General features: G+C 40.6%; 1 protein-coding gene across 3 annotated transcripts in view; it reads left to right on the top strand.

Annotated features, from left to right (window-relative positions):
* The window catches only part of klf8 (Kruppel like factor 8), an 83,765-nt gene that overhangs the window by 42,611 nt on the left and 28,456 nt on the right, over positions 1-12,698 (top strand). For all 3 annotated transcript variants that reach the window (XM_063487099.1, XM_063487100.1, XM_063487097.1), the window contains one exon: positions 2,444-2,764. In XM_063487099.1, coding sequence (XP_063343169.1) covers positions 2,444-2,764 — 321 coding nt within the window. The remainder of the gene's footprint in view (positions 1-2,443; positions 2,765-12,698) is intronic.

Genomic DNA, 12,698 nt, shown 5'->3' with positions numbered 1-12,698 from the left:
CACATACCTGTCGGTATGAGCTGAACTCGAAGAGGAAGAAAAAGAAGTGCGGTAGATTGCTTGATGTACTTCTTTTACAACTTTCGTTTATATAAATATTTGGTCATGACCTGGTGGCTGTGTATTAATAGAAGGATAAAGACAGACACTGAAATATGCCAGTCACTTTGTTAGGCACACCTTATTAGAACTGGGTTGGAGATTTTCCTCAGAGATTTTGATTCTTGTTGCTGCACATCCAGGATGTGAATCTCAGGCTCCACCACATCCCAAAGGTGCTCTGTTGGCTTGAGATGTGTTACTGTGGAGGTCATTTGAGTGCATTGAACTCGGTGTCGTGGTCAACAAACCAGTTTGAGCGATCTGAACTTTGTCACATCGTATGTTATGCCACTGGAAGCAGCCATCAGAAGATGGGTACACTGGGTTCTAGGCTGTGCCATTTAAGTGATGCCCAGTTGGTACTAATGGGCCAAAGTGTGCCCCACACTATTACACCACCACCATCCTGAACCACTGATACAGTGCAGGTTGGATTTATACTTTCACTTTGCAGCAGAAATATAAACTCATCATCATTTTTACGATGTCCAGTTTTGGTGAGCTTCGGTTTCCTGGTCTTAGCTGACAGGAGTGGCATCTGGTGTGGTCTTCCGCTGCCATAGGCCACCTGCTTCAGAGATGCTCTTCTGCATACCTTGGTTGTAATGGTTGTTACTTAAGTTATTGTTGTCTTCTTAGGGGCTTGAAGGAGTCTGGCCATTCTCCTCTGACCTCTGAAAACAACAAGGCATTTTTAACCCTGAGATTTGCCTCTTGCCTCTTGTTTTTTTGAGAATTATAGGCACACCTAATAAAATTGCAGATAAATGTACATTCGTTTAAATTTCCTGCATCCTAAACTTTCTCCTTTTGGAGAAAATATGTAGAATTAAACAAGGAATATAACATTTATGGTGCCTTAGATGAACTAATTAATTAACTGTTTAAAAATGTTATTTTTAAAGTCAAAAATTATGTCTTAAACCCTTTTCTAATGTGGTAAATGCTGTTTTATATGTAATTGTATTTTTTTCCTTCATATTATGTTACACTGTGTTGACCACTAGACTCAACACAGTTGGTTCTTGCTGTTATATTATTTTAGTTTCACTGGCTAAAACAATACAATAATGAATGCAAGTACCCAAACCTATTAAAACCTATTTAAAATGACTGTAAACATATTGTAGGTATAACTGACCTCAGCTCGCTTTGATTTATTCTTATCTGACTCGCGACAGACAGGAGGGGAAAAAACTTCTTGTTTTACTGTTTTTGTTTCACTGTCCTTCGAATTTATGTACAGTCATCATATCAAAAGTAAGACACATTTCAAAATATGACTGTCTCTAAACCTCTTAAAAAATGTAGGTCAAATTATGCTGGATTCCACATCTGTGGACATTTTTGGTACTGCTTGCCAAACTATTTGCAAGTTCTTGGACAGTTTTATCTGTAGGGACTTGCATAATTCTTAGATAGAGCTCAGAAACTGTCTAAGAAAGGAAAAAAGGGGAGAAAATTGAGACCAAAAAGAAGAGAAAGGGGTGTGTGCATTTCTAAAAGTGTGTGTGTGTGTGTGTGTGTGTCCCTCTGCCTTGGCACTCCTCAGCTCGCTCTCGCTCTCTCTCTCTTTCTCTCAGTGTGTGTGTTTGTCTCTCGCTCAGCTTCCAGAAAAGGGTGTGTCTGCCTGCCTGCCGCTGAAAGGGAGGGAGGGGTCAGTTCACGGCTACTCCTCCCTGCTCTCGCTGTTATTTCTCTTTCGTTCTCATTCCCTCACTGGCAGCCTAAGGATTAGGCCTTTGTCTCTCTGCCTCCTCTGTCTCTGTCTTTGCCTTTAATTTTCCATCTCTTTCAGACAGAGTGTGAGTTTGTGTGTGTGTGTTTGTGTGTTTTTACCCCCTCTTCTGGCAGATTTTTTTGAGAGGAGGTTATCTTTAGCAGGCTTTCAGAGTAGAGGTAATGCTTGTAGTCATGACCTTTTCCCTCCAAACTCTACTAACCCATTTCCTGTCTTACTTCCTGTCCTACCTGGCACTTTCTCCTCTTCATTCTTCCTCTTATGCTCTCTTGCTTTCTGCTTTCTTGCTTACTGCTTTTTCTCCTCCTGCCCACTTTACTCCTCATACCTTCCTCATACCCTTTAACACAACCCCCTCTCCCTTCACCCCCTCTCCCTGGCCAGAAAGTTTGGGCTTTTTTTTCTTACCTTCTTCTCACCCCTCCTCCTCCTCTCTTGTTCTTCTCAATTTCTCCCCACCCCCATTTCATCCCCTTAACGACTCCCTTATCACCTCTTCTCCCCCCCTTCCTGTCTTTGCCGACCTTCTGTACTCCTCTTTTTGTGACCAAACTCACCTTCCTCCTTTTAACGCCATCTCTTGTACTTCTTCTTCCTCAGTGCCAGTCAACTCCAAAGCAGAAGAAGAGTGCGGTCAGTGCCCGGAAGAGGCTGAGGAGCCCGGCCAAGCAGAGCTCCTTGACCCAGCAAGAACCGCCACCTTCTTCATCACCTCTGCCGCCCACAGTCCAGGAAGAGGAGGAGAAGAAAGAAGAGCCCGCGACCAGGCCACGGCCAACGCAGGGAGAGAAGGAGGAGCTGAAGGAAGTGGCGACACAGTCTGTGAGGGTGAAGGAGGAAGAAAAGAAAGCAGAGGAAGAGGGCGAGAAAGACATGCCCTCTGTACAGATCAAACCAGAGCCAGAGGAGATGGAGTGCACGGTGAGGAGGGGGAGACGGGGGGTTCGGTGGAAGCGATTGGTTGATTGATTGGAGGGGAATGGGGTTAAAGAGGCAGAACGCTAGATGTGTGGCTAGATGGATGGAGGTGAGGAAAGTGGGCGTGTGCAGGTGGGGCTGGGAGTCGGTTCTGCGATGATCAAATGTGTTTGATTATGTCGATTTCACAACAAAAACACACACACACACACACACACACACACACCGCGGTCAAATCACACAGACAGCAAAGGTTACTTCAGTTACTTACCTGGCTTAAAAAGAAAGCTTTAAATCATGTCACGCGTAATGAACGGAGTATCAGTTTGTGCAATATTGACACACACTTCTCAAATACCGCCTTAAAAAATGTATCAAAATTCACGTTTTCCCAATACTCGAGAATCGGCAGCAGACAAGGAAGCAATATGCATACCAGAGCAATCAGCTGGATCTCTCAGATGTCAGCTTCCCGCCTGAGTATTACAAAGTGATTAGCAGGCAGATAACATGACTAAGCACTTTTTTACTCTATTTAATTTCATATCCTTCCACTTATGCAGATTACGTTAGGCTAGATCCTTCTTGTGATCCGGTGCCCTCTCGCTGGTCTAGTCTGTAAAGTGGAAAATGAACCTACTGGTGCTCCCTCAGAGATGCACCTAAACCAGTGCTGCTCAGCTCTTCTGTCTGTGCGTCATGATTGGCGTTTTAGCAGCTTGATGGCGCTATTTTAATTCAGTACAGCGTTCAACAGGTTTTGAGGTTTGCAACTGTTACTCTGGAAGCCCCGGACCTTAAAGAAAAAGACTCGTTTATCCGAGATTGCATCTTATTTTGATAGTTTTGCACATGCTTCCTGTCTGTAACAGTGATCCCCGTTTTAATTGCAAAATGTGACACCACGATGTCGTTTAAGTATCAGAACAAAATGAGCCGATAATCACAGGTCATGCTGTTTAGAAGGGAAACATTTTTTCCCCCAGGGCGACATTAATCACAGTTAACCAATCCCTGTTCCTGTTTTAGCTGTGACCTGCTGCTGTGTGTACCAATTTTACCTGTGCCAGTGTTATTAAAGTGATGCTGGCTGGGCTTACTTTCAGTTTCAGTTTTCAAAGAAAGGAGTTTATATAATTTTCCTGTTTCCTTGTTTGTTTCTCTAGAAAGAAGAGACACATTTGTTTTTCTGGGTTTTTTTTAATCTAAATTATGGTTGTGTTTTAGTAGAACTGCAAATCAAGACCTGATCTGACATAAACTGGCAATCATTGTGTCTTCATTAGAGCAAAAAGGACACAGTTATCCGTCTGCACTGGATTCCCTGGGATATTCCCTGGTAGAGGTTTCTGTCAAACTAAAGCCTGACAATAATCGTCTTGATTAGGATTTGTGGATGCAAAAACATTGTGTCTCTAATAAACTCAGTGCTGGCGGGAATTCAGATTTTCCTCTGAGCATTATACTGCATACAAGGGACGAGCACAAATTTTTGAAATAACTGTAAATTTACTTTAGGGTTAATTTATGTTATTTCAAGCTTGATATTATGATAATGTAGCTGTTGGCTGGTGCATCAGCTTCACAAATCCGGAAAAACATCCTTTTTCGTTTACATGCGTTCACCTGAGCAAATAGATCGTGTACAGGTTGTGCAGTTTAGCAGGAATGTGTGCTCTTTGTGATTGAAAACTTGCACCTGTTTGCCTGTGACAGCAGGCTGTTAGTCTGAAAGATCAACAGTGGGTTTGTGCTTATCATTTTCAGTTATAGCTGAAAGGCCGAGTATGTTACAGGACCCGGATTCAGATTATCAAAGAAACTCATTTGGCAACGACTGGTCATTTCACATCTTTTCTGCTTTGAACATCCTGCTAACAATCAGACAAACAGGGCGAACACGTTTGTCCAAACCTTATTTAAAAAGAGATCATGTTGCGATTGGATCATGCCAGCTGTCACCCACACATCCTAACCATAGAGTCAACAGTTCAGCAGTCATTGCTGCATTATTTAAGAAGAAAACTATGAGCACCTGTGGGTCTGTTTGATTTTTATCTCTGTGTCAGACCTGTACCTCTTTTATGAATTCATCTCTATTCATTTTGTTATTATTTCTACTATTTTGTTTTAAAATGGGAGTAAACTGCTCGTTTTGTGCTTTTTGATAAAAAATTAGTAATTGTTTCACATGTTTCAAACAAGCTTTGCCAAAATCAGCAGGGTTTGATTTAAAGCAGCATTACATCAGAGTCAGAATAAGCTTTATTGGATTCTGATCAAGGAATTGGGCTCTTTTGGGTTTTTTCTGTGCTCTCAATATACTTAACAGGATACACACACGGACAATAACAGCATGTATAGTGTATTTATAGGTGCAATGATACAGTAGTGCAGAGTGCTAAGCATTTCACAGCATGACGTCTGTTGAATTTTTCAGACTACGTCCACACTAGCCCGGATAGATTTGAAAACGGCGTTTTCGTCTGAAAACGCTCCGCGTCCACACTAGCGTTTTCAGTTGTTTTCACAGAGTTGTGCGTCCACAATGAAACGGCCCAAAACGCTTACCTTCCAGTTCTGCGCATGCGCAAAAGCGAGTGAGAATTAAAGAATTTGAAGAAAAGCTATCTGGAGCATGTACAAACTGATAATAATCTTTTTTAGGGCGGTCAAAATTGAGAGCAATCAAAACAACTGCTGTATAATGCCCTCCACTATCTTTGTTTAATTGGTCACATGACTAAAATGTGTCATCATTTTAGAAAGTCTGCGTTTTTGAGTGTCCACACTGCGACGGGGCAGCTCCGTTTTGAAATGTATGCGTTTTCGAGAGCGTTTTTCCTTGAGGAAAATGCAGTCTCAGTGTGGACGGGAGGCCAAAACGGAGAGAAAACGATGCGTTTTCCAATGAAAACGCATTAGTGTGGACGTAGCCTCAGTTATCCAGCGCTGAGTTGAAAGGAGCTGGACTTCCTTTAAGGGTCATGAAGACAAAGAATCTGTCCCTTGACTGGTAGTAAGCTTAACGACTCACATGACAATCGGGTGGGTCAACAACTCTCAGGACTACATCCACAGCCTGAACCTCCACTAGGAGTTAAATACCTGGTGCTCCCCCATCACCTTTTAGAACTGAAAAAGCACCGCAGATGTGAGATAGGAAACATTTCCTTAACCTAAGAAGTCCAGCTGCCTTCAGTTGAAGGACTTAAGACCTCACTGTATGACGGGATGAGTTGACGATATAGAGGCGAAGGGAATGAGGGAAGTGTAAGAGAACAAATTTGATGCAGGAGTGAGCAGAGAGATGTTTGCGGGATGGGTGAGGTTGAACTGAGCAAGCGTGGTGGTTAATTTTAGGAAGTATGATGAGGAGGAAGAGTTCGGTATAGTTGCGAGGTTGTTTTAGTTTTCGTTAAATACTAGATGATATCTTGATGCAGTGTTCAGCTATCGTGGTGACCGAGGTGTGGCCTTTCATGTTCTACTACTCTGAAGCCTGGTTGAGGTGCAGCTGAACGGCGTGTGCGTGGTTGGTGCATTGTTGTGTAGCGTATCCCTGTGCATGACCTCCACGGTCAGACAAAAATTGCCAAGTGGGTCCGATGGCAGAATTTACGTCACTCTGACCCTATCGGAGTCACAGAAAACTAAAACCTGCCAAAACTGTGAAGAAAATTTTGTTATTTTTTGAGATTTCAGATTAAGATTTGACAAATGGTGGTCGACTCCACTTCCAGGCCAGTGGAAGTGGAGCCTCTTGGGGAAAAACACGGCTTCTTGCAAAGGTTACAGTGAGGCTTTCCGCTTGGCTGATGTGATGGTGGAAGATTAGGCATGGTCTGACATTAGTGGGTAAAGTTTAATGGATGGGTAGAGTTGTAGGAAGTCATTAAACACACTTTGTAAACAAACATTTATTTGCTCTCATGTGGAAAAAGCAGCAAATTTCACCTTTTTTAATCCTGAGTGGCTTTTCAGGGAGCGCATCAGCAGAATGAGCTCCGTGAAATGAATAGTGAGGAGGTCAGAGGTCGCAGCCAAGCCAAGTTTTACATGACAAGAGGCTGTGGGATACATACTGACGAAAGTCCTGCTGGAGTTACCCGTAAATTCCCCAGCGGATTTCATTCTCAGGATCAGACTATTTATGTCTGAGCATTTACTAATAAATTAAGCAGCATATATCTGCATCTTCTGTCCTTCTGATTTATGCAGAGGAGTTTGTCTTTTTCTGGTCTTTGCTCAGAAATACACACCAAAAGAGATTTTCCCATAGACTGGGAACCAAAAAAACTGAGCTGCATTTTGTCACATCTTAACTCGTCTCTGTCTTTTTAATATTATTTTAAGTTCATCCAAGTGTTTACAGCTTACAGTTGTTCAGAATGGATGGGTGGATACTTTATTCATCCCCTGGAGGAAATTCACAAATTCCAGCAGTATCCACAATTATTTTAGATATAAAATAAATACTAATAAATACACATTGTAAAGATTATGAAAATTAGGATTCTGCAGCAATTGTTGTCAATGAAGTTCAGTCACTTAGAAAGTAATCACATCAAACTTATTTTATGGCATTTCCTTTCAAGAAAAGATTTTATATCTTCCGAGCTTCTAAAAAAGGATTGCAGTGTCAGTGTGCATACAGCATATGTCAATATATTTTTAAGCTTCTCATAGTTTCACAGCTCATTTGACGTGTTATGACTGGTCGAGCTCACTCATGGGAAATATTCATGTAAAAGAAAACACTCCTAACTTAAGTTCAGCAAGTCAGAATTTTATTGAATTAAAAAAAAAACACTGATAAGGCACTTATGCCACTTATTCTTATCTTTTAAATCCTTCGATAAAGCTTTAGGAGTATTTTGCTCATTGTTTGTTCTTCAAATATTGCACTCGGTTCCCTCGCTGTCCTTGTGGCTATTAGTAGTTGGTGCGCTGGCTAGATAGTTTCTCATCCTCATTATGGATGCAGTGATTATTGGTGGCTTCACTTCTGTGTGCCAATTAAATATAATTACAAGCCGATAAATACATGGGAGTGTTTTTGTGTCGCCCTGGCCGGGCTCACAGGTTTTGCAGTGCAGACAAGTTGCTACACCTTTGACATTTCAAGCTTTACTGTTAAGCTGATAGGTAGGTCGATGCACCCTGTTATAAACAGACAGGGAAGGCTGTACAGTAAAGGGTGTGAACAGTAATGATAAGGTGAGACTTACTAGAGTCGTTCGCACAGTATAGCAGCCATTACCAAAGCGAACTTATAGTGAAAGGAGTGAAAGGTGTTTGTCAGCAGGATGGGTGAGGCGTCGAAGAGAAGAAGCTGTTGGAAATGCGGAAAGAAAAGCAGAAGGAGGGGAAAGAGATTGTCAGAGAGGAGACAGATGAGGGAAGTGCACAGATGGGTGAGAGAGAGGAGTGAAGGTAGAGAGGTGGAAAGGGTGTGGACAGTCAGATAAGGACAGGCTGTGCTGCAGGATTATGACTGCCAACCATTTGACCCTCCTCTGTGTTCAATACTTTTTTTGTTTTTTATGAAGCTGAAACGCAGGGGAGATGCAGAGTCAGGCTAGCTTCTCTCTGGGTTTTCAATACAGGAAAGATAACAGAGAGAAACTGCAGGGCAAATGGATTGTGTTGGTCTGAAAAACGGGGAGGTGCATGAACTGTGCTAACAGTTAAGAATCGCTATATTGTCTGAAAGTACTGACATTTAAACAGCATCGTAGTGCGCGTGCTAGATAAATGTAGAATTAATCAGACAAATGAGAGAGCCGGGCACTGTTCATGGTAATGCATTTCTGTGCTTCCATTACCTTCATCCGCTGGGACAGCAGAGAAACCACTTGAACTATTTCTAATTCATTAGAAATTAATATTTTTGCTAACATACTACACATTTGCAAAGTGATCAGCCCCAGATGGCCGCCTCTCTCTGAGCCTTGTTCGTCCAGGGATTTTCTTCCTGTTAAAAGGGAGTTTTTCCTTGCCACTGTCACCACGTGCTTGCTCATAGAGGGCTGTATGATTCTTGGGGTTTTCTCTGTATTATTGTAGAATCTTTAACTTAATAAATAATATAAAGAACCTTGAGGCGACTGCTGTTGTGACTTGGTGCTATGTAAAGGAAATTGACTAATATTGAATTGAGTTTAGTTTTCAATCATACCTTGCACAAAAAATGATTTCAAGGAGAGATGCCTGCGATTTTAAATGCTTATTTTTTAAGCTACCACCATTTGTCAAATCTTAATCTCAAAAATAACTAATTTTTCTTTACAGATTTGGCTATTTGGCAAACTGACATGGTCATATTGGTCATATACAAAAGTACGCACAATCATTGTCGTTTATTGATTAAAATAACGCTTGATGTGCTGAGCCGTTTTTGAGGCGAGGCACCACATGCTTTATGTTTGCACTCCAGCTATATAGCACAAGCATAGATTTGCATTTATGACGGTATGTGGGAAAGGCAGGACGGCTGTGTCTGTTAGCAGGGAGTGGTATGTTTTGGAGCAGAGATAAATAAAAGAGGGAAATTTCATGCCGGGCAGGAAACAGTCTGTTTTTCATTCTCAGCTGATACCCGTGTACTGTAGTGTCTTCTAGGTTTTAGAAAAATCATGAGAATGTGTCTCTACGATTTAAATTTTAAAGACAGAATTTAGCTAGGTGACATAATTAGGTTGAGTTAATTTACCAAAATAAGCCTTTTCCAGTCTGTTTGAGTGGCTTCATGCTGTCACCACCCTCACCCCATAACTCCATTGAAGTCTAGCCACACTTTACATGTATATTATCTGTGCCATTGTCAGTTAGAACAGCGTGTCTTTGTGTTTATATATATATATGAGTGCTAAAATTCTGCACAGAGCCTCAGAGGAAATAGTCTTTACTGTAGTGGGAACAGCCACAGAGTAGGTGAGATAAAATGTCGTTATTCACATGTTGTTGCAAGTAGAAAAGATACACTTGGTTAGTGGATGTGTCACAGTCATAATTTTCCCAGTTTGGTTACACTGCAGTTCCACTTGGCATGGTTTTAAGGGTTTAAGGGTAGGTTTGGGAATATGCTGGTTATGGTTGAGGTTTGGCTAAGAATCCAAGAAATGAATGTCAAAAGTAGCCCGTGCTTTTGTGTGTGTGTGTGTGTGTGTGTGTGGATAAAAACAATGTAGCAGAGGAGTAACACAAAAAGTATTGTTTGTAATAGCGTAGTGAACTTCTGCTTGACCTTGCATATATGCTTGAAATTACATATACTTGAATAACAGTGACTAATTGTGTTTCCCATCATCATATTGAATGACCTCTCTTAACAATTTGCAAAGCTGTGATATTAAATGGATTTCCTTTTTACTGAAATAGTTAGGAAATTTAAAGAGAAGGGAAAAAACATTTCTAAATCCTGTCTTAGGAAGGATCATTTTAATCTCTGTTTTGTCACACAGTTACACCAATATACCCGATTTATTTATCTGTGGCTCCTTTGTTTATTTTTGGCGTTTCTGATGCGTGTCTGATTAAGTAAGCGGACACAATGTTGCCAAGAATTTAACCAGAGGACAACTGTGCAGTCAACACTGTTCTGAAAAACATGACCAGCCTGCATTTCTAATCACATTGTTACATCTCTCCTCACCAGTTTGTACAAGCTACACTGAAAAACCAGTTACACGTCTACGATGTCTGGGTTATTAGTTCATCTCAGTTACTGACATAGTAAAATCCTTCTGTTTATTTCCATTTATAGCTTTCACAAGATCAGTTTATGATGTTATAGTTGTGCGTTTATCTCCATAACAGAAATGAGTTTGTCCCGCCCTGCAAATGAGTTTGGAGTTCCTCAAGGCTCCGTACTTGGGCCTTTTTATATGTGTAGTTCATATGCACGGACGCAGTAAATAATCATAAAAACCTTTTAATACTTAGTTTATGTTAATACATATACGTACATTATAGTAAAATGTGCCAGCATAACAGTGTGAGTCTGGAGGATTTGAGTGCAGAATGGCGCGTTCTTTGATTGAAGAGCAAAGGCAACTTTAAATGTTTATTAGCCATGCCAGTATCATATTTTGGTGCTTGCCTCGGCTGATTATTTTTTGGCTAAATACCAGAACCAGTTGCAGGAAAATTTTCAGAAAGTGTAACATCAAGGCGAACCCAATAGACTGATTTATTTACTTTTAAGGAAACATCTTATATTTCAGAGCTTAATTACGTTCACATGTGAGGCCTGGGAGAAGGAGTGTGTATATGTGTGCATTGTTGTGGTGTGGTGTGGTTTGGGTTAGTGAAGGGTGGGGGCTGGGTGGAGTAGTATTGCGCAAGACATCATTAAGCAGAGGGTGTGTGTGTGCGTGTGTGTGTGAGTGTGTGCTGGCCACACCTCTGTGGCTGTCTCCAACAGAGGGGAGTGGACTTTCCTGTCCAAAGATAAAGTCTCCAGGAAGCAGATCCTCCTGCTATAAAACTCCACTGGGAGCCTAAAACACTAATGCTACATGCCTCATATTTACTCAAGTTAAGACTGTTATTATTATTATTATTATCGTTATTGTACCCTTTGTTCTAACTCATTTGTACTGCAAACAGTAACTCTGTCAAGATGATTATTTGGCTAACTCTTTGTTTGAACAGGATGCATTTTTTTTCCCTCCAAATACTAATTCAGTCTGGACTCTTTGAATGATGATTGTTATATGTTGTAGATTGTTATATGTTTGTCTCAACAAGACAACACAAATCCTAGTGAGTGAAGGTATGAAATCAAGGGGAAAAATGTGAATATAGGAGTACGAGCAGTAGCAATGGAGGACTTTGTCAAGTTATATCTAAACAAGCTGTCAGATGCAACAAATTATTCATCAGAAACAGATGACAATCTTTATGTAAACCTCAGGAAATATGAAATATTATGGTCTGTGGATCATATTGGGCTTTTTGCTGCCTGACCGCTTGTATGTGAGACCAGCACATAAAGTGGTTACTCAGACAGAAATAAGAAATGTCAGGTCCACTCTAGAAGACGCGCAAAGCAAACTTTATTTACCATAAGACTGTATTAAAGTTGTATGTTTCCAGCCCAGAGTTTTAAAAATAAGACAACTTGTTGTGATAGAGCTGCAACTAAAGATTGTGTTTATTCAGTTCTTATTATTTGGATTATTATCTATTAGAATTATTTCATCTATAGAATTCCAGAAAATGGTAAAAACAACTTTTAAAGCCTAGTGACCGGTCTTGGCATATTTAACAGATTTCAGTGGTAAACGACCTTTCAGACGGTGCAGATGTCTGCTTCAGAGATAAAACTTGCTGTTTGTTTAGGATTTTAACAAATTTAATTAGCTGATTGGGTACTGTTTCCAAGGTATTTAATTTGTTGACATTTTACACCTGTCTGCTTTGTTTATGTATTTGCACTCTCAAAATAAATTGCCAGCTTTTCTTCTTATCTGTTTATGGTCAAATTTCTCTTTTCCTCACTATGATAATTTAAACATTTAAAGTTTTATACAGAGATGATGGATGATCCTTTAAGAAAGCATAGCAGTTCACAGATACAGCCCTGCTGAATTTATTTAGAACCTGGCTTGCTGAGGTGGGATGTTATTTTTCATCAGTTACCCAGAACATTATGACATGTCGTTGGTAACTTGGCTGCATGCATGTGCACGGATGTCTCAGCAGCTAAGCTTATTTGATGAGTTAGTAGTGCAGGAAACCAACAGAGGAAATACGAAGGTTATATGCGTTTCACTGAGTCATGGTACTTTTAACAGCATATACTGAGAAAAACGATTAAAACGAGCACTTGTGGGATGTTTTAATGCTTTAAAAAAGCATATTTTCCTTTGCTAACAGGAAGATCAAGTCCAAGGTCAAAATAGACATCAAAAGGTCAAATGGAGGGGAC

This window comes from Pelmatolapia mariae, linkage group LG10_11 (genome assembly GCF_036321145.2).
Source record: "Pelmatolapia mariae isolate MD_Pm_ZW linkage group LG10_11, Pm_UMD_F_2, whole genome shotgun sequence".
Classification (NCBI taxonomy): Eukaryota; Metazoa; Chordata; class Actinopteri; order Cichliformes; family Cichlidae; genus Pelmatolapia; species Pelmatolapia mariae.
The sequence above is the reverse complement of the archived record's forward strand: the minus strand, read 5'-3'. Positions and strand labels throughout refer to the sequence as shown.